General features: G+C 38.7%; 1 protein-coding gene across 1 annotated transcript in view; it reads right to left on the bottom strand.

Moving 5' to 3' along the window:
- The window catches only part of LOC307125938 (transmembrane protein 132C), a 263410-nt gene extending 257562 nt beyond the window's left edge, over window positions 1–5848 (bottom strand). The window contains exon 1 of the mRNA XM_079816194.1: window positions 5209–5848. Within this exon, the coding sequence (XP_079672320.1) occupies window positions 5209–5308 (100 nt within the window). The 5' untranslated portion in view covers window positions 5309–5848. The remainder of the gene's footprint in view (window positions 1–5208) is intronic.
- Between the last annotated feature and the right edge of the window lie 20864 nt (window positions 5849–26712).

Genomic DNA, 26712 nt, shown 5'->3' with positions numbered 1-26712 from the left:
CAAAAAAAAAAGGATAAATCATTCACAAAAAGATCTATAACATGCATTTACAAAATAGAAATTTTCATTTCATGTCGATTACAAGTATAAGTAAAAAAAAAATTAAGATTGTGAAAAATATCTATGCCTATAACAAATATAAAAACATGGCAATGAAATTAATATTTTATGAATAATTCGAACACATTTCTTTGTAGATGGCCTAGTGAAAATGTCGACAGGGCAAACTAAATCTGAAATGCTGATCCTGTCGACTACTAACAGCTACAATCTATAATAATGGTTGTGTATATTCATTGATAAAAGCTGACATGACTTCATCTGTTTCTGGTTATACTAATTGGCTGAATAAAATTGAATTTTTTTTTCTATCAAAACTATTTAATGAAACAAAACATACAGCCTGTCGTTCATCTGGTCACCAACAGAGAGAAACGGAAATTGCTTGAGAGACAGCGCAAAACATTCAGAATGTAGTCTTGCACCATGCGGAATGTTAATTTGTTTCTTTCTATTTTAAGTTGTTCAAGAAGAAAGCTTTTATGTTGCGAACAGAAGCATTGTTTATCTATTATTGCATTGCAGGCGTACAGAGAGCAGTAAGGTCACGCCAAGCAGACAGACCATCTGACAGAACTTATGCCAGGCAAAGTGATGGAGTGATCTGGTGCCAAGATGGGCTGTACACACATACACTCAGAGCTGTGAGCGCTCCACCCAACTCTGAGCAAAGTCATTTAGGTCTCATCATGTGTGTGTGTGTGTGTGTGTGTGTGTGTGTGTGTGTGTGTGTGTGTGTGTGTGTGTGTGTGTGTGTGTGTGTGTGTGTGTGTGTGTGTGTGTGTCATGCCAAAACTCAGCAGGAAAGGCAACATGTTGAGAAGTAATCACCTACTGAGGCCTGCGGTTAACGAGAGCCTCGATCCATCACACACACACACACACACACACACACACCTCAGCCACAGCGGAGGTCTGTGCCTCACGGACAACTATAGAGAACACAAGCCTCATAAATACATAAAATCCGGCAAGAGTTCCGGCTTCTAGAGCTTTAAAATGCTTTGCAGATCACTACAGAAGTGCTCTCTAGAGGAATGTGAGAATACTGACACATCGACTGGTCTTCACGGTGTTAGCTTTGACACTGCTGCTTAGGGGGCATTGAATTTTGTTTTAATATTTCCGCCTATCCTATTAAAGAGAGTTGTTTTTCTCTCTGCAACGGAGTTGCCCTGAAAGGCTTATCCACCGATCTCTCTGCGGTAAAATAATTTGAGAAACATTTCATTTCCTTGAAAATGGAGCAGCTTCTTTATTGCCCTTGGAGCTTATATTTGATTACAGATTTCATCCATCCTCCCTCGTTTCTGTCATCTCATTACTCGTTTTTCTCTTTCACATCTCTTAAATAGATCATTCTTTATTTAATTTCCATTTCCTCACTCCCTATAAGAGCTCATTATCCCCCCTTCGTCTTTTCTTTAGATACACTGCTTCACTCGACACTGTCATCTCTATCTGAGGTCATCGCTACGACAGAGTTCAGGTAAACACTGACAGAATCATACTTCCTCCCAATTTGCATAATGAGGCCTATTTGACTCTAATTATCCTAACAAGTAGCATCACCCCTAAGCCTCTCATCACCCTCTTAATGAGCGTTAATTATACCATCTACACAAACAAGAGCCACCTCTAACACCTCTAGTATCCTCTTTTTTCCCCCTCCTTCGCTCTCCCTTTTTCACATCACAGAAAAGAGAACCCAGCCCAATCGATAGAGAAAATTGCCATAGCGAGAAAGAAAAAGAGAATGATAGCCAACTAGTAACACAAAAGTGCACCTCTAATTTCCAGAGCCAATACCATATGGCTACCATACATCCTAAAGAGAGCTTGAGAATATGTGGAATCTAGCTGATGATAATGGCAATCATTTCTCAGGCGTTCTGAGGGCGTGTGCGTGTTAAATGAACTGCCGGCCGAGAGTCGTTAATGACAGAGATATACCTTGCAGCCTGCGAATAGGTAGCAAGATGGAGGAGAGAAAAACTATTTTTCTACAAAGCAACAAAATAGAGATAAGATAATTCTTGAGTCACAAATATCAATTTATTCATTCCTTCTTTTTATCAATCTATCAAGTCACTGCACTTCCTTAATGCAAAAATCTCCTTCACAAAGTCACAGAATGAGTGAATGAATTAGCGGAGTGAAGTAAAGCGGGGTTTATGTATGTGTTCTCACCACTATACGCAAATTCCAAAAGTCCCATGGTACAGTCATGCTTCAATGATCTAATGATTTTTTTTCCCCCGCTCCTCTTCATTCTTCCTTTCTGAATCCGACTGAAATCAATTTGCTGAGATGAAAGTTTTCAATTTTATTACGTTTGCAAAATGGGAACTTGCTAACTGGTCTTTCTGCGGTTGTAATGGAAAATTATTTCCGTCTAGGCAAACTTCTTTCTCTCCACCTCCGAGGTTTAGAAGTGACAGAATCGCATTTAAGTATTCCATACGAGAACACAACAGAGGAATCCTAAGGAAACATTTGCCTTTAGACTCCAGAATAACGACGCACCTTTGTTCGGGGTTATAGAGCCATCTTGGTAGCGGGGCTATCAATGTATTCAGGCAGTCACTTCTAGATAATTGAAAGGAGAAAAATAAAGGGGGAAATGACAGAAATAGGGAGGGGGAGGGAAAGAAATCTTTCCTTTGGGAGTATTATTGTCTTCCTCTGGGTCATTATCTCAATTAAAAACATAGGAGATGATGATTACAGTCATTACTTTCACTCATCTGCCCCCCTCCTGTCCACTATCCCTCTTTTCTCTCTGGATGCCAATCTGTGGGGAAATATCGTCTTGATTACCCCTCTTTGGAAATGGATTATTAAAAGCACACTCCCTGCTCTCACACTCCTAGCTGTGTATACCACCGTCTTGAATGTAACATGACGAATTTAAGAATCAAAGCGAAAATGCACCATTTATTGCTTTGCTAGAAAGTTTGTCAGCAAGAAAACACACCAAGAGGGTTTGTGTCTGTGCGCATAAGCATGCCTGAATGCCTGTGTGTGTTTGTATGAGCGAGTAGAAAAAGAGAGAGAGAGCGAAAGAGATTTAGGCTTCACAGTCCCCCTAGAGCAAATCATCTCCCTGGTGTCAGCCAACCCTCAAACATATGGGCCCCTTGCTTGGCTCACAGGCACGGCCAGTGTGTGTCATGTACATATGTGTGCGTGTGTGTGTGTGTGTGTGTGTGTGTGTGTGTCTGTGTGGCAGGGCAACTGTGTCTGACAGCCTGATAGTCTGACAGTTTTAATCACACCTCTGGTTTTGTTACAACTGTTCAGACCTGCGGTTCAGCCCCGAAACACACAGATATCTGCCCTCAGACGACGAAGGGAGGGGATTGCTGAAGATGAGAGATGTTTCACAGTCGGTTTTCACACAGCTAGAAAAATTAGCTCCAAGCCATACTTGGAAGACGGGCCTTCTGTAAACATCCATCTGCTTTTGTCAATTAAGCTCCTAAAACTCCCTGAAGCAACAAAAACCTTTCATCACCCAGATTTATCGATGCCGTTGTTGAGAACAGGTGCGTTTTCAGGGATTCAATTGAAGACAAATTGCAAATTTGGTGTAACTCACTCACAGATCCGTCTCCTCAGTCATCAAACACTGGCTAAGCTCCCACCCTCACACAGACACATGCACATTATTAGTTGTTTTCCGCCTCTTGCTTCCATTTCTCATATGCTGCGCAATTCAAACTGTCCATCCTACTATATGTCAGCAATTCTGTAGACTAAAAGAAAAAACATAAATATCAAAACAACTGGCCACTAGCTTGCAAAATCCCCGCATGTTTCTACAAACACAAATCTGCAAATATTCCTGTGGATATTGCACAGTTCACCGGATACAATTCCAAGCATTCAAACCACATGCTGTCTCAACTTGCAAGTGATGTACTCTTTGCATGCAGTCCATTACACACAGCAGTGTGAGGTAAAGTTTGCTGCGGAGGCTGGGGAAAAAAAGAAAACAGTAATGATGATGATGACAGTTTCGGTGCTTGATCAGCAAGTGCTGTCTCAAGAGTCAACATCTCTGATTCCATCCAAGCCCTCGCACACTCGGACAAACTTGTCATCCCTCGCGTTGGAAGATCTTCCAACACATACTTTCTAATTTTGCAATCCCCCACACTTTCTGTCTGTCTCTATCTCACCCACACAGCCTAATTGTTTGTTTGTATGACATGTCCAGTTTCAGACTTGCTGGGATAGTACAAGTAAAAATAGATGTGAAGGCCACTGTGGGTCCTCAGCTGGAGACGATGAATAAAAACAGCACGCAGCCGGGACACAAGTCTGCTCATTTCATCACTGTCTCTTGCTTCTGTGGAGGGTGAAAATAGGGTGGCTCACCTTTAGCATAGCAAATATATTTGTATGTGTTCAATAACCACTCAAATATAACACTATCTGAACAATTTAAAAGGGCATCTTGAAATGAAATGCATCTTGTTTACTGTTACCAAAAGAAGCTAATTTAACAAGATATTATAAATTAATGACAAAGAGAAAATACTCCTGTTAAGAAAGTAGAAAGACCTTTACTTTACGCACAATAATAGGCTACTCTAAAATGTAATAATAATAATAATAATAGCTAAACATTGTACGTGACGCACTCTTCCTAAATGTCCGAGAATAAAGGAGCTCGTGTCGTTTCCACGCGATACTTGGTTAGAAAACACGGTCCATGATGCTTCAGTCATCATATTTCTACATCTCTGTCTTGCTAGCTAACTACGTGCATAATTCATGATAAGACTGCAAAACAACAAGGTGAGAAACCAACATTTCTATTATTTATACGCTTGGCACAACAAAACCACACCGCTGCTCTCCCAGCGACCAAACGCACTTGCCACAGAAGTGTGCGTGTATTCATCTATAAATATTTCAAGTGTAAATTAAGATGTTAAAATGGGTCAAGTGGAATAGGGAGCAGTCTGCAGCAACTTTTTTGTTGTTGCTTAAGACATGAAAGCGCACTTAGACATGGCATTGCTCTCAATAACAGTTGTTTGAATACGTGAAAGATTCTTGTCGTTTTAATTTTTACATTTTAAATGTAAAATGTGCCATCTCGCAACAAGTTTTGAATGTGCGTAAATGTTTCTTTACCTCCGTGGAGAGACGAGATGAGGAGCGCGTGCAGTAACGCCATCCGTACAGCGATCATCTTTGGCTTTCTGAGTTGTAGTATATTGTTCAAAAATGACATTATGAATAGTCTAGTTTGAGAAGTTGTGGAATAAATAACATAATCCTGCGGAAAGTCATGTGATAATGTAACTGGTTCGGCGGCAGATTCGCGTTGGTGCCGTCCTCAAAACATCCGTGTCCTTTTAACTATCACCAAAATTCCGTTAGAAACGAGAATCAAACCCTTTACTAAAGTGGTAAAGCGTTAATATAAGCCCGGGAAAGTCACTGTCATTGTTCCTCTGGTGATATTATTCCTTCAATACATAAAGTTTAAAACGGTCCGGACCGGTGGCGTTATGAAGTCGCGCGCCGCAGAAGTTGGTGGTGATCTCCGCGCGAGAGCGGTGGGTAGACGCGCGTCCTATGAATCCGTCTCTTGGCGCACGGGAGCCCAAAACCAACGGCTGTCACCGCTGATTCTCTCAGAAATGTTCCCATCGCTCCTGTGACGCTGCTTTTGCGTTAACATGTCTGATTTTTATCTTCGCTTTGCCTAAATGAACTTACTCGCGTAGTTCTCCTGAGACAGAAAGGCCAACAATCACGCTGGTACTCCAGCGCTAAGAGCGCGAAGCGCATGAAGAAGAGGCGAAAATGAGTGACATCTTAGCTAGCCAATAGGGTTTTCCGACAGAACAGGTGCACTAAAAAGACAGCCAATCACAAGAAAGGAAAACCCCTCATCCCTGCCACCAACGAGGCAGATAGACGATGAGCAAAAACACATTTTCTTTTACAAAACGCTAATTTTACGCACTGTTCTGTTTATTAAAAAGAAGATAAATATATATAGCCTATATAAAGCCTTTACATACAGCCTTCCAAGACAGGATAGTTTGGATTTAGTCATGTAGATGTTAGTCATATTAATATATGTTGTCTGTCTTAAAATAAATTTACTTATTACCTGCTGAAACAAAACAACATAAACCAACCAAAATTGGTTTGCTGATCTTAGAGGTCTAGTTTATGATGGTCTCTCAGCTCACCTGGTTTAAAATGCTTAAAATCCCTCAAAACAATGTAAAACAGATGTATTTTACTATGCTACACGTTGTCTCAGTATATGCGTTCCTTTGAAATCAAACCTATGACATTGGCTACAGGCATGCAAAAATAAAGTACTTCGGGATGTATTGGAAGTATGAGAAAATGTATATTTAGTGGGAACCTCCGCAAGAGTAAATGCGTCTCTGTGATGAAATAGAGGAGCAATGGGGACCCCTAGTGAACACTATCTGAATGCTTTTTTCTCTGTGTGTGGTCTAAGTAGCACAAGCAATGCAAGATTTGGAATGTCTCGCACCTTCCTATTTTTCCTCTTTTAAACCATGTATTTGATGTCTTGATTTGTGAATGTACTGTCAAGAAATTGAATATAACAAAACGTTAGTCGAAATAATGTTATCTTGGGGGAAATCAAAGATGAGCTCATTTATATTCACCAAGACAATTGCATTTGTATACATTGTCTTTGTACCTCTTTTTGATTAAATGCGAAAGTAATTCATTTAAATCTAAGGCTGTCAAGTCCTTTACCTTTTTGATGATTACAGAGGCTGTATTTGCAACCATGCTTTTTATGTTTTTCTACAGGAAGGCAAAAAATTTCCAGCCATTGAGTGCTTGAATGATGAATGCAGCAAGTGAATCCGATGCATTCTGTTTCTTCCTGAAACTAATCGCCAAGCCCAGCTTTTGGGATCGATGTTTTTTGGCCCAGATTTTTGGATGGACTGCATTGTGTATTTAGAACAAATACGATTGACTCTCTTGTATCTCTCTGTCTCCCCTTCTTACCCCCTGTTCCTCTATCACACACACACACACACACACACACACACACACACACACACACACACACACTTAACTCTCAGAGACCCAAGTATTGATATTCACATTAATTTTTCCCATTAGTCATAAAAAAGCATTTTGTTTAGGCAAAGTTTGCAACATGAGTATAATTTGGAGAAATGTTACAAAATTGGCATTTATGGATGCAAAATTTCACCATACTTTTTGGATACAGAAAAGCCCTGATTTCACAACACAATTAAAGGAGTAGTTCACTTTAAAAATGAAAATAACCCCATGATTTACTCACCCTCAAGCCATCCTAGGTGTATATGACTTTCTTCTTTCTGTTGAACACAATCAGAGTTATATTAATGAATATACGGACATTTCCAAGCTTTATAATGGCAGTGTCGGGGTCCATTGAGTTTGACACTCAAAAAAGCACATCCATCCATCATAAACGTACTCCACACGGCTCCGGGCGGTTAATAAAGGCCTTCTTAAGCAAATCGATGGGGTTTTGTAAGGAAAAATATCCATATTTAAAACTAAATATCTTAGTTTCCACCAGACGCCTTCCGTATTTAATTTATGAAAAAGGGCGCAACGTATCACTAGAACTGCGAGAGGCGTTACACTTTCTGAACAAGTTGAATAGGGAAGGCGGTATTCAATATGCAATTCTTTCCCCAAAAAACTGTTGATGTGATAAAATTCAGTGTCAGATTTCTAGTGAACACATAAAAATTAGGGAGATCTTCCTCTGTGTAAATGATGCTAAAAATCCCAATTTCTTCATACTCCATACAACAAAGAAATGTTTGAACCAATTTTGGTACTCCGTTTATCATCTTGGGAGACTGCGTAATGATTAAGTTAACAAAAAAATATGTTAGTGATGACTACAACGATTTCCTAAAATAATGAAGGCAGGATGTGGCCGTCGCTCGAGGAAGTTCACCTGGCCTTAGAGAGGACAGCAATCAGCAGAAACTGCAATGATCCTCATTAGAATAAACACACGCAAACACTACTGTCACAGATACACACACACACCCTTGACGCACCAAACATGAGCCCTGGTGCAGAAAGGCAGCCTCGTGCTTGTTGAACCGTAGCGCATACATTAGAATCTCATTAACAGTGGGTGAATTGCAGGGCTCAGAGGGCATGCTAGCAAGCACAACACTGGGGCGGACAGACCAGCAACATTGTGTTACACACCACAAGGCTCTCATGAAATGCCGTTTATTAGTTAGTGAAACAAGCCATCGTAAACTCAAACGACACAAGCATCCCAATTACACAGCCTATATTCCAATTAAGAAAGAAAGGCACACACAATTAAAGAATTAACTGATGCAAATGAACGCCATCATGTAGGCCATCAAACCGATTGTGTTTGCAGTGCGGCACACGTTACTTTTGTCTCTCCTGTGTCACATAACGGAGGAATAAAAATGAATATTACAAAACACACCCATAAGATTGTGATATGTAAATTAGCCGTGGCTCATCAAGCAAGTAAAACATCTCGGCCTTTGAAATAGACGAAATGCAATCGGTCTTTGAAACGAATGCTTTTCTTTCTCTTCAATTTGCACAGAAATGAATGTTTTCCTGACTGAGGGCCTCCAGCCCTTTCAGGATCTCTTACAACCAGATCAATTACGCTCTTGAAAAGCTGTTGTTTAAACGCGCGTCTCCTCGGGAGATGCAATTTACCACTGAGCATAAATCAATGCCGACGAGAAGGGCTAATTCAAAGCCCTCATTTGATGTCAATTTGGCCCTGACCGTGGTCCGTTTATAATGACTGAATGTGTTGGGAGTATATTACCCGGAACGGAGCCGCAAAGCGTGTGCAGTCATAACTTCCTAGTCTTTTAGACATTGAGAGCACATTTCCATATTGCATCTGTCCGGCATCGTTTGTTTACTAGCCTCTTTGGATGAAATACGGGTGTCACGAGTCATCAATCTGCACACAACCGGAGGTGCGAACGTTTCTTTGAACTGAATCTCGCATTCAAAGGAGGAGAGTACTCCAGCGTCTCACGAGGGAACACGCATCTGAAAGTATCTGGAAAACGCGGCCAAATCCTTTCGCTGCACATATTCAGCACCAATCTGTTAGCGCTTCCTCTGAGATCCATAATGATAAAACAGAGAGTGAAGATAAGAGGCAGGACATGACCATTAAACTGGCATGTGTGTACTGTCTGTGATTCAAAGAGGATTTTTCAAGCTAACTAGAAATTTGGAGTGGATAAGCATTCAGAAATTTTGAGAGTCCTTGTCTGGCCCTGATGTATTGAATCTTATTTGATAGATAAACCACCAGCTAGAGGATTAATGTAGAGTGCCGAGGCAAAAGATCAGAGGTTAAAGTGAAGGATGTAAGATTAAGAGCCCCAACAAAGGGAAATGTAAAGTGAGGAAATATTGCCTCTAAAATGGCACTAGCTTCCATCACGCTGTAACATGGGCTATTTATGGGAAACCGAATGAGAACACCTAGTCTGGCAGTTTACCATTTAGCCAACAGAGAGGCCACTGAAAAAAAGTGATTCCAAATACATAATATCATTGTAACACAGACACAAATCGCAACTGTAAATGCCAGGAATCGGCCGATGGTGTAGACGCTAATATAGTTAGTTATAGTTATCTTTCTTGGTGTGAACTGGCCTTAAAGCGATAGTTAATCTAAAAATGAAAATTCTATCATCATTTACTCACCCTTATGTTGTTCCAAACCTATACACATTTCTTTCTTCTTGGAACACAAAAGAAGATTTTTTGAAGAATGTCGGTAACCAGACAGTAGCCATTGACTGAAGAAAGAAACTCGTACAGGTTTGAAACAACATAAGGGTCAGTAAATGACGACAGAATTTTCATTTTTGGGTGAAAATCGTCAATTGCGATCTTAAAATGCTAACCAGTTGATAATAACTAGAATATCAAAATCAACTCCAGGCGGTAGATCCTTTGTCCTATTTAGCATCTAAACTCTTGAACAGTCTTCCTAGAGTTGTTAGGGAAGCAGACACACTCTGTCAGTTTAAATCTAGACTAAAAACACATCTCTTTAACCTGGCATAGAACATTATAATCAGTTAAATGACTGTTAGGCTGCATTAACTAGGTCAGCCGGAAGCGGGAACACTTGCCATCAACACCGATGTACTCATTTACATCATAAGAAGAATGGCATCTTCGCTAATATTAGTCTCTCTGTTTATCCCGTGTTTTACAGTAGTCTGCCGGATCCAGGCTTTATCCAGATCAGATGGTGGACCTGTGCCTAGACACGACCACAATGCAGCCCTGAAGTGTCAGCAGAGACTGTGTCAACTAGACTCTCCCCTGTGAAGGCCTCCTTCCCATCCCTTTCCTTCCCTTCCCTTCTGTACAGATAAAAATGTAATCAGAATGATTCCTGTTCACATGGATCCGCAGAAACGATTAAAAATGCTGTATTATGCATGCCAGATTTTGGCGGTCATTCTGTAAAGAAAAACGACACGCCTGCACACATATGTATTCAAACGCACTTGCCTATAGACTAAACATGTGATACTTATGTGCGTTACTGTTCTCACAGATTCACGTTTTTTGAAGTTTACACAAAGATGATGATAGTATCGTTTCAAAACCTATTTCAAAGTTTGCGTTCTCGAAGCCACCAAACACTGTTGCCATGCAAATGGTGTCGCAACGTAAATAACTAATGATTTTTTACAACGGAAATTAATCAATCAAAAACTTACGTTAGCTGGACAATAACTTTTTTCTAGAGCTGCTGTACAGCAGAAACAAGCAAAACAATCTCTCTTCCATTCATTTCCTATTATCACTGTAAAGCTGCTTTGAAACAATCTGTAAAAAGTGTTGTGTAAACGAAGGTGACTTGACTTGAACTAACCCTTTAACACAATCAACAAACAAGAAGTCATAATTCCCAGTGAGAAACTTGTTACTTTCTGATGTAATGACTTGAGGCCGTGTCAATAATAAAAATTAAAGAAGCAAATTGTTATTGATTAGTCATTTTGTGTTCTCTTGATGAAGAACAATGATACAGCTTGCTAGCCTGACGTCGTCATACTCAGATTCTAGTCAGAATACGAGTCTCTGACACTGCTCCATTTGGCTGCGATTATGGGGCTTGTTTCAAACGAACCAGGAAAGAAAATGCCTCTGCACTCAATTGGATAGACCTACAACCAATCAGAGCAACGGAGTAAGTAACGTATGTTGAGCGAAGCATAGTTGTCAACAGAACTCAACTCTACGCACGCTGGAAGTAGAAGAAGAAGTGTAAACGATCTTTGTCGGTGTTGTAAAAAGAATTTAAGGATACACGGAGTACTTACCAACACGATCATCATTTTTGAGAGAAATAGTAAAGGTGAATGCATATATACGAACAAGTTCTCCGTTTAGTAAACAAATTCAACCCAAGCGTTCTTTGGTGACGTGATGATTATGTTACTGTTGATCATCATCGTATAAAGCCCGCCCAGCTCTGGTTGGAGCATAGTTGCTCCACAACGGATCAAGTCCAGACCGAACTTCCTGACCTCAAATGTTGTGGGCGGGGCTAAGTTCGGCTGGCATCCAAGCTAAAAGCTTTACAGACAACACTATTGATTTTGGACAGACTTACCAAAATGCAACCAAACTAAATTTCCACTTTTTGTGTTCCAAACAGGGGTTCGCAAACTGTGATTATTCACATGCAAGCAGCTCATGATCCTGTGTTTTTGGTGTCTCTGAGCGGCTCGGTTCACAGTAAATGCAGCAAACTTCATCTCTGCATGTGCTGCGAGTTTAACATGCATGGGGGAAAGCAATGTCCGACGGCTTGAATTTATTTACACACTTAGATTCACTGATTTGAATTATTATTGTTTGTATTGTGTGATGTTTTTCATCACAGTTGCACTTTTACAGAAGGAAAATCAGCAATTTTTCAATTTCTGAAAAGGCTGGTGTTTGGATTCTTTTTTTATTTTTTATTTTATGAAATTTCTTTATTATCGGAGCCTATTTGATGACGAGTATGTTTTACTTTAGATCATTGTATGCTTTTCTGAGGCTCTCAAGAATGTGTGCAGCGCTCACTTGTAGCCAAAAACATAGGGAATGATACTACATTTATATTGTCATTGATATCGTTATCGCAATAAATACCGGAAAATATCGTGTTAAATTATAAGTCCATATCAAAATATTAAGAGCTCAAGGTTATGAATGCTTGAAAGTGAATTGATGACATAAATATTAGTATTACATTAGATTATCAAATATCCATTTATTTCACAGCACAATTGTAATTTATTTCACAACAATGATATATTTCTGTCTTAAATTTTTTGATAATTTAAATTAAAACTAAACATTATTATTATCTTTAAATTTGATTGGGTTCCTGAAAACACTAGACACTATCAAAGGTAAAAAAAAAATTGATAATTAAAATTAAAACTAAACATTATTATTATCTTTAAATTTGATTGGGTTCCTGAAAACACTAGACACTATCAAAGGTAAAAAAAGGTTTGAGTCCACTTATAATTGAAATATTAATTCTCAAAGGGTACTTCAAGTAACAAGTTACATCTAAGGAGTTTGGATGACAAAAGTTTGGAAACCTCTGACACTCTTCGTTGTATTCCATTAGAGCAACAAAAACATGAACAAAAGTCTCTGACGAGTCAAACACACTTAAACTTATCATTAGTCCAGCTTTACGCTGTAAAAGTAAAATTAAGCAACCAACAAAACATCCTGTTGCTTAATATAGCCATGGATGGATAGCACAAAAATATTGCTTCCATTTCAAAATTTAAACCCCTGTCTCAATCTATTAATAATAATACATATTATATACATTCATGATAGTTTTATCTGTGAGCCTGCAAACACTAACCCCTCCAGTTCCACTTCATAGTTTTTCCCCCTCTATGATAAGCTATCCAACATATTCTGAATAAAACATTCTGTTAGGATTTCAGGTCTAATTCACCAAAAAAAGTAAGCTGATCAACAAACAAGACCCCTGAGCCGTGTGCCAATCACTGAAATAATGATAATGCGAATTATAAACAAGAAATAATAACAATAATGACACACTTCCCATGATTCTGCTATTAGTGTGGAGTGTTAGTGAAGCGTGATTCATGCAAACATCTCACTTGCCAGTAGATTACCCCAGAGAAAGCATCCCACCTGCAGAAAGAAAGAGAGAGAGGGGATAGGGAAATCGACAGATTTATTAAGAAGAGTGCAAATATTAATTTTGATCTCGTCTCACGGTGCGCAAGGACTTAATTTCCCTCATTTGCATATAATTGCGCCCCGTGGGATGGCCCGCAAGGCATGACTCACAGAGCGAGACGTTGTTTTGGTCGTTGTGGTGACGAACGTTGCTCATCAGTCTGGCTAAAACCTTACGGTGTGATGAGGCGTGTGTGGAGGAGTCCGACTGAGCATGCTCAGTACACACACCAATGAATTTCAATAAGGACCGGCCCATTCACCTTCTGTCCCGTGGCAGTTCCAACGTGACACATGCTGATTAGCAGAGCTCTGTAAAGTGAGACTGAATTATGTAAATACAGTGATTTAGTATACATCCAATCTGACTGGGCCATCTTGCAATCAAATCGGCAATTTGCTGCTATAGTTATTTACGCGCCTCTTATTCACCTGCTGGCTTGTTTATCTGGGTGTTTAAATCAATTCCGGCTCATCGTGCAGATCTATATCTGTTTGTTTTTTTTACATGTTTATTTACTCCTGAATATAAACATTTACTTTCCTCACTCGTCGTACATACTAGCACAAAGCACACAAGACTATTCCTCAAATGGCACATGGTGCATTCAGAGTAAAGAACGGAGAATGTTAAACAACCCTTCAATCACTTCACACACACCTAGTAAAATCAATGATGCTCAGTTTACAAAATGTCTCAAAAATGCTTCTGCCACCCAAATCCCATGAAAACACCTCATCGACATTAGGGATTTTGGCCAATAGAGCTGTTTAGCTAATGAGTCGAATTTAACACTCGGTAATAATGAAACTCAAGAGTGAAGAACAAAACACATTGAGGCCTAATCCAGAAACAGCCTTCACACATTTATTCGCAGCACACAAAGATCCATTAGTGGGTGCCAGGAATGTTATATGACTGTTGGATGACCAGAAGGAGTTGTGCTCACAAACGGAGGGAGAATAATTGTGCTAATGAACAGAAAGGAGGGATGAGACGCAGACGAGTGTGTGGCAGATGGCTACGACGAGCCGCAATTAGAAAATGAGGGGCTGACTCTCTGTGCACATGCAAGCTAAATATCGCTCTATCTGAACAGGTCCGAACAGAATTTATATACTGATGATTGTACAGAAGCAGACACACGGATGCAATCATACTCAAACTAGGTCTCAGGTTGCAAAAGCTACAGCTCATTTATGTGACAGCTTGTGCATTTACTGCTCGCTCTCATTTAATGCAAGCAAACAAATCACTGAACTTTCATCAAAGAGAAACAAACATCACTGGCACTGTAAGAAAGTACTTTAAAAACATCTGAGATATGGGCATTTTCAGCATGCATGGATGATATCTGAATTTTGGAATAGGTATTGTGTGTGTCTTTTGCAGCTCTGACTGAGACAGTGTTCAATTTCTGACCAATGCATGAAGTCCAAAAGAAATTGTGAGAGTCAACCTGTCTCTAGTGTGTGACAAAATAATATCTGTTTGGATGTTACAGGGAGATCTGTTGCATGCAGAGCATGGCTGGTGGGTGACAAATCAATATTTCACAAAACCACATCAAGTGCCATACTAAATAGGTGATGGGCAAACAGCAAAACATTTAATAATTTGTGAAATTGCATGATGCTATCTAATTATGCATTCACACATTTGATTGACACCTTGAATTACCACTAAAAATAGATGTGCAAGTATTACACTACCATTCAAAACGTGTGGAGGCATATGATTTTGTAATATTACTCATGCTCATCAATGCTGCATTTATTTAACCAAAAATACAGTAAAAATAACAATTTAAAATAACTGTTTTCTATTTTAAAATGTAATTTATTCCTGTAATGGCAAAGCTGAATTTTCAGCGTCATTACTTCAGTCTTCATGTCACTTGATCCTTCAGAAATCATTCTAATATTTCTTAGCAATGTTGAAAACAGTTGCGCTGCTTACTATCTTATATAAAATAGAAACCATGATACATGTTTTTTCAGTATTCTTTGATAATCAAATATGAAGTTAAAAAGAACAGTATTTCATTGAAATGTACATTTGTTATAACAATATGTTTTTACTGTCATTTAATGCATCCTTGATGTCGTCGAAACAGCACTGAACACTTACCTGTTTTGCTGATAAATTAACTGACCAATAAAATTATCAGTATAAACAGATATATCAGGGCTCTTCAACAACTTTCTTTTAGTGATTATTCAAAATTATATTATATTAGCCTACTTATATTAATGTTTTGAGGTGCTTTTAGAAAAAGGTCTGGCTGTTTTCATATTGATTAAAACCATATTGGCCTAATTGTAATCAAATATTGGCCCACATTAAAAATGACAGTATAATGTTTAAAGACCTTACAATAGGCCTAAATAAATTAAATATCTGTTCCCTTTCTCTTTTATCTCGTTTTATCACGAGAATGAGCCGTTATTTGTCCTGCATGTATTTGGACTTCACTTCATCTGTGAATATGGTGTGTGTAATATGCATGCTGTTGTCTTATGATTGATACCAGTTTTACCTTTTGTAAGTTAGTGTATGAATGCATGGCCGAATCACTGCCGCGGTTATATTCAGGCCAAAAGCAATTGCGTGCTTGAAGTAAATTTTATATAACAGTTCAATTTAAAAATAAGTTAATATTGAGCAACTTACATTTTAAACACAATATTGCCGTTAGCTTCTCTGTTGACGCCTCGCTAAGGAAGAACTAATCCAAAGCAGAACCGACTGCTGCACATGTCCGATCAACAATTAACACACAGTAGAAGCGTTTAGTTCCTGAATGATTCAATGCTTCTGAACGAATCGGATGTGCGAATGATTCAGTGACTCACTCTTAAAACGTGCTGTATTTGGGACAGCATACTACTCTTACTACTTCTGACACAGAAATATATTGTAAAATTAGTAAGACTAGTAAGATAGAAAGTTTATTAGTTTAATTCCTGAATGAATCAGTGTTTTTGAAGAATTTGATTAATTAATCAATCAATCAAATATTCACCCGTAAAGACAGTCACATGTCGCCATCTACCAGCCATATATTATATTATATTATATTATATTATATTATATTATATTATATTATATTATATTATATTATATTATATTATATTATATTATATTATTATAAAGTTTTTATAATATTATTATATATTTAGAGTTATTAATCACGATTAATCGCATCCAAAATAAAAATGTGTCTTTACATGATATATGTGTGTGCACTGTGTAATTATTTTGTGTATATGTAAATACACACACATACATAAGAATAATTTGTTATATATATATATATACAGTATATACATGCAAATATTTCGTAAATATATACATATATAAATATATGTAAAAATATACATAATAGTTATAAACAGTACACACATTATGTAAACAAACACAATCTTTTATTTTGAATGCGAATAGTCGTGAATTGTTTGACAGCCCATATTATATTATATTACATCACATTACATTACATCACATTATATTATACTATATTATATAAAAAATATATATTTGTATTTCACCTCTGCTCTAGCTTGTTTCCCAGTGTAGCTTTCTAAACTTGGTATTGTAAACTATGAATATTGTTGAATCTGACAAATTGGTTATGTCTTTCTATTGTAATAAAAGCATCTGCACAGTGCATAAATGTAAATATTTGCAGCTTGAATGTAGCTTCGTAATATATTTGCTCATAATGCCTCGAGGAGGCCTCACAAAGGGTCAAAGCACAAACCTACACCTACACACCAGAGAAACGAGAGGCATCAGGTTAGACTGGCTGAGGAGCAGAATCCATAAACTCTTTAATTAAAGCTGATGAGGGGCTTGCACTCAACACGCCACAAGTTTCTGTCACTGTCGTTTACTGGAGTCACAACGAACTGGAGAGAAGAGCTAACGAGGTGTCATCTCCCAGATGCTTTGCTCATCATAGAGGAAGAAGGGTGGAAAGTTGAAGAGAGAGAGAGTAAGAAAGAAGCAGAAGGTGGGCCATGGATGACAGTGTGTGAGAAGGAACAAGATGGAGAGAACAACAATGAGGAGAGGACAGCGACCAAGAGAGGAAGAGGACTGTTAATAAACTTCTGTTTATTAACACTACCACATCATCTGGCGCAGTTGATGCCATCTGGTGTAATGGCCTGGGTGCCACACGCCCGCAGGCAGATGGTACCCGTTTTACTGATCATTATTACACCATCAGCTTGTACGTATGGCAAACGGGTACGGTCTGCACACCCCTGCCTGGCAGGAGGACTGCATGGGCACATAGTACTAATCCATACCTGGGTAACCCCTCAACTCACCCCTGCTTAAAACTTCACCTTTATTTATATAGCCCTTTATACAATGTAGATTGTTTCAAAGCAGCTTCACAGTAATAAACAGGAAAATAACAGAATTAATTATGCAAATCAAATATGAGGTCAATTCTAAATGCTGTAAAGCAGCTCTAAAAGACAATAGTGCCATTGTTTAGCTGATGTCTCCAAACTCAAATATGACTCTTTCAAAACTGACCAATCAGACCAAACCGTGAGACGTTTGAAAGTAACCAATCAGACGAAACTTCTCCCACTGTACCAAAGGTGTGAATAGCATTTGGCCAGCCAGCCATTCTTTTGTCCTTAAAAATCCCTGATGGAGTTAAGGGGGGAGGGGGTTGAGACAATTTCAAATATCTTGGTCTAACAGTAAAGCAGATGATTTTGTTCTATTCCAAATATCTTTGATTATTTTCCACCTTACAGTTCAGTTGAATTCAATAACTGTGTAGGGTGATATCAGCTAAATTGGGCCACTTTTTGGTAAATCGCTTGGGACAGTAATACAATACCATATATGCCTTTTCCATGTGTTTTTATGATTATTAATGACTGGTTTTGATAATGTTGTGTTGAAATTATGTAAAAAAATATTATTATTTAGGCCCTAGAGTTCTTAAAACATCAGCTGTGCCAATTTTTTTTGCATGAGCAGTTTCAGGTAAAATGGGCCGCTGTTTCAGGCAAAATGGGCCGCTGTTTCAGGTAACCAATGGGCTTGTCAAACTGCAGGGAAATAGTGATTTATCATCAATTTTTATTTTATGTAACCACATACATTTAAACTGCATTAAACAAACATTAAAACATGCCATTAAAAAAACAAAAAAAAACATTTTGGGTGCAAACCCACATATTCAAATGTGCAATTAAAAAAGTCAATTTTGGAACAGCATAGATCATTGGTCAGTGGTGTGTGTGTGTGTGTGTGTGTGTGTGTGTGTGTGTGTGTGTGTGTGTGTGTGTGTCGGTGTGCTTGTTTATGTGATTTATGAGGGCACAAATTTGTATAATGACATTTACCAATTACACTGATATTATTAAAGGGTTAGTTCACCCAAAAATGAAAATTCTGTCATTAATTACTCACCCTCATGTCGTTCGACACCCGTAAGACCTCTGTTCATTTTCGGAACACAAATGAAGATATTTTAGTGTAAAGCTGATGCTGAGAAAGGCTTCAGATAGGCCTCCATTGGCATTCAGTACATTTACTCTCCCAAGACCCATAAAAGGCACTTAAAACGTTGTTACAAAGTCCATCTCACCACAGTGGCTCTACAATAATCTTACGATGCGACGACAATAGTTTTTGTGCGCAAAAAAAATCAAAATAACACCTTTATTCAACTTGTTATTGTCTTCCGTGTGTGCCTCCACGACGCATGCGTGAGAATATGACGTAGCGCCAGCGTTCGGGAATCCATGAAATGCACACTTTAGTCCCATTTTGAGAACTACGCCGAGACCTAAAGCATGACCAATGTAGAATCCAACAGCTTAGACACGTGCGTCTTCCTCTGCTTGTAAACAAATCGCTTCTGGGTCATGTGTCCGAACGCCTGATCTGCGTCATATTCTCGCGCATGCGTCGTGGAGACACACACGGAAGACAAGAACAAGTTGAATAAAGGTGTTATTTTGATTTAATTTTGCGCACAAAAACTATTGTCGTCGCATCATAAAATTATTGTAGAGCCACTGTGGTGAGATAGACTTTGTAACGACGTTTTTAGTGCCTTTTATGGGTCTTGTGAGTGTAAATGTACTGAATGCCAATGGAGGCCTATCTGAAGCCTTTCTCAGCATCAGCTTTACACTAAAATATCTTCATTTGTGTCTGAAGATGAACGGAGGTCTTACGGGTGTCGAACAACATGAGGGTGAGTAATTAATGACAGAATTTTCATTTTTGGGTGAACTAACCCTTTAAAAACCATTACGCCTATGGAGAGTCCTCATAATGTTGTTGCACCAACATATGTGTGTAGTTGTGTGTGTGTGTCGGTGTGCGAGTGTGTGGGTGTGTGTGTACACACATACACACTCACCCACACACTTCCACAGACACACTCACACATGTATGTGTGTTTGTGAGTGACACAGAGGCTGGCCCATTTTAGCTGAAACAATGTGGCCCATTTTACCTCAGTGGGTTAAGGTAAATTGGGCCGTCAAGAAAAACATCACTTTTCCAAAAAATATGTTCATATACCAAACTAACAGCATTATTTCTGATGGATGCCATCAGCATATTTTTTTATGTGCATGTTTGTTTTTTTTATAGATTTATCATCCTTATAATAGTTTAGTTAGATTTGGTATGCCAGGCTACTTACCATGCAGCTTTCTGGTGCAGTCTTGATTTGAATTATTGCCCCACCCACCAAAGCAAACATAAACCAATCAAATCACCTGTTACTTGTCAAACACAGTTATGACAACAGTTTGAAATCCTTTTCAGTCATTGGCTCTAAATTCCAGAGGGGCTGGGACCCCCAAACCTTAAATGGCCCATTTTACCTGATGGCCCATTTTACCTGATATCACCCTACAGTTCATCAATTATGAAATAAGTGTTATTATTCAGCTTGAGTCAATGCAATGTTGATTCAGTTTAGTTCAATAACAGTAGCGATGAGTTCATCAATTATGAAACTAATTTGATTCAGCTAAGTATCTCCACAGAAGACAATAACGCCATTCAGTTATGTTCTCATCCAATAGTGTCAGTGCAGTCAAATCTTTCAAGTATCTTTTAAACCCCAACTAAGCAAGGCTAAGGCAACAGTGGCAAGGAACCCATCAGGTTAAAGAGATTGCGATCAAGCCCCGGTCATGACGTCATCTATTGAATATCTAAACCGCTTACGGCATGGTTGAGTTTTGAAGAGTTTAGATTACATTTTCTCTTCATTGAGATAATGAGTTCTCAGATGCTCTATTTATTTTTGGACTGCTCAAAGGCTTGCGTTTGCTAAAGTGTCCCTCCTCCGTGCAGCTCTCCCGTCACAGATTGCCGTCTAATCCAGGTAATAGCCATTAAGCAGCCTTGTCTGAACAAAAATAAGCTTCGCTCCACAAGCCAAATGTGCCAGAGACATTTTTGGATGCAACAACACCCAGAGGAATATCTGAACCCACCAGACACACCCCGGTCCTCCCAGGCTGGGGAAACATTTTCGTTCTGACTGTCAGTTGTTGGACACACATCCAGTAAGTGGCAGGTTGTCATGAATATTCAGTATACAGTGTTTCCTGCATGTCTATGAGAGCAAGACTGAATATGGCTTGGATTCCTGATGGGATAATGAGGATCATCTGAAGGGTCCACACAGGTGGCCATTTTAGAGGATAGACTATCCCTGTTAGGCATAAAAATCTTCCTTGCGTATTTGTAAAGCCATTCGATTGGTCTAAACCATATAAAATGCTGTTGTAAACAATCTTAGACAAATCAGACTGCCAAAGCCACCCTCTAGAGCAATGGATATCAAATAACTCAATATGCACTTAATGGGTAGTTTAAACAAGATTAAACAGCCCACATGGGGAAGAGTACAGCCCTAACAGAACAGCTTTAGCCATAAACTGACACCCTGACTGGTGAGCACTAAAACTTTTAACATTCATTACATTGTGTACAAATGCCTTTTTTATATTAACTGGTCATGAGGAATCAAATTTTACTTGATCTTTTGAAACAGTTCATTGTACAATGAAAACACTGTTGGCCCTATCATACAGCGCAATGCAACACCAGGCATGACACAAGTGTTTTTTGCTAGTTTCAGCCTGACGTGGTTATAATTTTCATGTCCAATGCCACGTTGTTTAAATAGCAAATGCACTCGCGCCCATCTGTTCGCCCATGGGCGTGCTGGACTGAAAATGATGCGTGTTCAGGTGCATTGTTGGCGCGTTGCTATTTTGAGGTAACTGAAATTGACTGCGAGTCACAACACACTGGGCCAGCTAACCAATCTGAGCCCATTGCGTATTTTTAAGGGACTGGCTTCATAGCACCCGGAAACCATCAGACCGTTTTTACAAGGAGGGACAGAGCAGAGTAGAATAAAGGTCAAATATATATATAAAGGTAATAAAGGTAAAAAATGCATGAACACATGTTACAGTGCACCCCACAAACACAATCAAGCCTTCAAAAGAATGTGTTTTACCACCCCTTTAAAACTAAACTCTACAAAAACATGCTAAATGCCACAATGTTTCACCTGTTCGACAAAGGTCTCCCATAGTGCACCATAATATTCGAAGACCCCCTAATATAAGGTTAGTAAGGAGCCCCTAAGGGGACATTGTGGTGAAAAAGAAATATGAGGTGGGCCTCAAACCAATCGAATGGCTTTACATTCTCCGTACACTCTAAATAAAAAAGGTTCTATATGGCACCAAAAATGTTTCTTCATCATAATCATAGAGGAACCCCTTTTGGTGCTATGTAGCCCCATATCTTAACATGTTATGTATATGGTAGCGGTGCTATAGTATAAAAAAAATATAGTATAGCACCTTAGTCAAAGAACCGGTGAAGAACCTCTGAAGAACCGCTGAAGAACCACTGAAGCATCAAAATTGGTGCTATATAACACTTAAAAAGTTTCCCCTATGATTACGAGCCAAGAACCATTTTTGGTGCCATATAGAAGCTTTTTTTTTAGAGTGTAGGTTAGCATACTTTGCTAACAGAATATATATTTTCGCAGAAAAATTGTGCTGTATTCTCAGTCTTTGTTTGTAAATCTTTCAGTTTTGACAGCCTTTCTGTTAACGTTGAAGCAATAAAAAAGCCTTTCTGCCCAGCTTCCATTGCTCAGCCAAACCTGCCCCCAAAACGACACCATTGGTTGAGCCAAAAGTTCAGAATTGTTGTGACATAACCACAGACTTTATACTTTCAGGAAGTCAACCTAATGATGATTATCTCTGTATAAAAAGTATTTTATGAATATTATAAATGTCTATAACATTTACATTTACGCATTTGGCATTTCGCTAGCGACTTGCCTTGCATTCAAGGTATTTATTTAATCAAGTTAATTCCCAGGGAATCAAACCCATGACCTTGCTCTACCCATGCTCTACAGTTTGAGCTACAGGAATATCTAAAGTTTAGAGCTAGTTACATATTTTAAATTTGGTTACTTATCTCATGAATGTCCTCTTCCAGTTGTATTTCACCTGGAAACACATAATGCAGACTCAAATAGAGCACATGCCTGAGATGTTTTTTCTTGCTTTCAAGTTCTGAGCTTAATTTAGTTGACAGTCTATCGTGAATCCGTCGATTTCTCTTAGCTTTAGCCAATTTACTCTGAACAACACACATGTCAACACTATGTTGATCTACATGAGGCCTTTACAGGAAAGACCTAACCAAACCTCAGCAGTCAGCACCACCAAACAGACACAACCCTTGTATTTTTAGACCAATTAAACCTTTTCTCACTGTAATCCACCTGAAGGACAGTGACTGACACTTCAGAGACGACCCATGCCGAGATGAACTGGTTATTAAAGAGATGGGGTTGTTAATAGAATGAGGTATTATGTTTTCCAGTACTGAAAAATTGACATTGTCTCTGCTGGGTTTGTTATAGTGGAAGCACTGGGTGAAGACACCAGGCGTATTCATTAACTCTGACAGTATTGAGTTTCCACAGACTACTGAGCAGGAACTCCTTGTAGGAGTTATATATCTTATGCCATATACAACTAACACCACAACAGAGCAAAATGTACAATTGCAACCTCAGAAATACTAATAAATGTGATAATTAATTTAGAGTGTTCATGAGTTATAATACTATATAAAAAGCTAAAAGTTTGTAAAAAATAAATTATGTATTGTGTGTGTGTGTGTGTGTGTGTGTGTGTGCGTGCGTGCGTGCGTGCGCGTGCGTGCGTGCGTGCGTGTGTGTGTGTGTGTGTGCTTGTGTGTGTGGTCCAGGTAAACCCTACGTTATGAGGATAAAATGTAATTTTTTGGGTCCCCATGAGGGAAACAGCCTATAAATCAGACTAAATTATGTTTTTTGAAAATGTAAAAATGCTGATTTTTTTTTTGTTATGGGTAGGTTTAGGGTTAGGGGATGAAATATACAGTTTGTACAGTATAAAAAACATTATGTCTATGGAGAGTGCCCAAAAATATAGTAAACCAGACATGCATGTGTGTGCTCCATTTCAGTCAATGGTTAGAGAGTCAGACTTGTAACCCGAAGGTTGTGGGTTCGAGTCTCATGTCCGGCAGGAATTGTCAGTGAATAACCAGCGCTCTCTTCTACCCTCAATACCACGACTGAGGTGAGACCCTTGAGCAAGGCACCGAACCCCCAACTGTTCCCCACTGCTCTGGGTTTGTGTGTTCACTACTGTGTGTGTGCTTGGATGGGTTAAATGCAGAGCACAAATTCCAAGTATGGGTCACTTCACTTCACTAGAAATACATTTGGAGTTTCATGCACTTGCAGTAAAAATAACGTCTCTGGCAACATTTAAATGATTACCTTGTCAGAAGTAGTTTGGACTACAAACATAATGATTAAAAAATGACTTTAGTGCATAAAACCCAAACTGTGTTTCTGGGTCAAAATGATGAAGTGGGGTCTTAATTATGAACCCAAACATGATGAAACCCAAAGTTCCCCATTGAAAGACCTGCATCAGGAATTACAATGCTGATCCAGCTGATTTGGTGCTGGTTTAGCTGAAGGACATGCACTGCCATGTTAACCAGAAAAACTTAGCTGGTGAAGAAGATCGACCATGCTTCTGGTTGCCTTGCTGAATCTTGTTAGGAGTGCGAGCACACCAGCATCCAAAACACAACATATGCTGGTGTTCAGCAATGCTGTTCTTTTCACAACATGCTCAGATTGAGCAGCTGACCTCCAGCACCCATCCCTGGGGTTTCTTGGCCCTCAGGTGCAAATCTTTATGAACCAGCTAGAGCACAGTACTTGCCAACCTTTCTTATCCTACAGACCTTATGTAGCCCTGTCCCTTCTATTTCCACAGCATGAAGGTAAAATCTTACAGATTTATGAATGAACTGCTCATTTAAAAACTTACTGACATTTGTTATGACATCTGCTTCAAACATTACAATGCTCATTATAACTTTTGTTAACTCTACAATAAGTAAATCCAATTAGAAAAAGAGGCCATGATAATGAAAAAAACAGACACACATAGCTCTCTATCTAAATCTATCTCTATCTATATAAAACATTGGATTTTGTTACGTTTTGACAGTTCTGGAGGCAATCCCATCTAACAAACAATATGTTCTAAGAATGTTTTGCCAACGGTCTCATTAAGTTACAAAAATGTTATTTCTGAATGTTCAACTAAATATTATACATCTATATATCAGGCAAAAACGTTGCATGAATGTATAAGTAGAGCCCTTTGAATGAATGTTTTATACTCTTGAGAGAACCTTGTCACATAAAGTTCTGAGAATGTTCCCTGTTGGAATTGTAGAGAAATGTATCTGATAATGACCTAATGGCAAATTTATATGAATGAAACCTATTAAAAATTCAAATTCAAATAGAAGCTCAGCATGTATGAAACTATCACCCGAGGTGAATACAAACAGTTTACATTCATTCATTACAATCGCACATAATGCATAGCAAGGCCCACAATCATACATAACTTTTTAGGCTGCAATTTAGTGCAAAATGTCTGCAATCTAAACCTCACAGCAGCAGATCCTTCGTTGTTGGTATACACTGTGTAGCGTTTACCTGCTTTACATTGTTGGTTAAAATTGCTCTGCACACTCTCAAGCATATACAGTATAAACACTCAAAACCTCATGACCAGCGTGAGTAGGCATAGAACATTTTGAATGTTATCTTTCTAATCCAGACAGGGTTTAGAGAACTGCAACACCTCAGCAACGCTTCCAGCAACACCCCTGCTGGCTGGCAAACAAAGAAAATCTCAACGCATGAGGATAAAACATTCAAATGCTACAGTTGATGTTGTGAGCAGGCTCCAAAGTCACTGAGCTATGACATCCGCTGGGTTGGCACATGCTTCAAGTAGCATGTCATTTTTAGAAATGTGATGCTTTCTTTGTTTTCGATGGCTGCATCTCAGAGAACAATAGACGAACATTTCAGTTTGTCTGTGAAACTAGAATCATTGATTTGTTAGTGTGTATACATGACTTTTAGAACCAAAGGCGATTGTTGAGGTAATTTATACTTAGATATATGGTTTAGAGCTATATTATGTTTCTCACAAATGGATGTTGTTATTAAATATGCAAAAGTTTGATATGCATTCATCCTGCACATTCTCCTGTCGAAGATTTCTGGAAAACTTGATTTTGATTGGTCAACTTCACTGCATTCAGCGCTTCACAGCAGTGCCATCTTTGTTTTGTTTTTTATCTCTTCAGTTGGTTGTACTGTCATTTAATGTGTTGTTGGATTGTTCTGCTGACGAAACACTGGGAAAATACCTTTTTAAGAAATTTCAGTAGACAAAAAATACTCCAGGCAACATGAGCTGTGGAAAATCATAAGTGATCTGGAGGCTTTATAGAGCTTTTTACAGAAGATGCTATTGAAAAGGATATTGAAAAGTCTATCCCTCACAGCCTCGCTCTCATACATGGTGCTCCTCTGAATAAGGTCTATTCCTAACATTCGCCGAGTATTGTTCACAGAAACTGCCTCTACTTTCGATTGCTCTTGTTTCATACAAATGCATCTGACGCCATCTTGTCTCTCAGTTACGCATTGTAGTGAAAATGACCTCTGAGAACAGTATAGCCTACTGTAATATTGTTAAAGTGTATGTCTTTTTTATTTAAGATAATTCACAGCCAAGTATTAATTTATTCACATTGTGAATGAATATACGGAGCCCCCAAGGAAACATAATGATGGGAAAATATGAGAGGATAAATTCCATTTTACTGCTTTTGCCTAACTT

Source organism: Gobio gobio (assembly GCF_949357685.1).
Source record: "Gobio gobio genome assembly, chromosome: 4".
Taxonomy (NCBI): Eukaryota; Metazoa; Chordata; class Actinopteri; order Cypriniformes; family Gobionidae; genus Gobio; species Gobio gobio.
The sequence above is the reverse complement of the archived record's forward strand: the minus strand, read 5'-3'. Positions and strand labels throughout refer to the sequence as shown.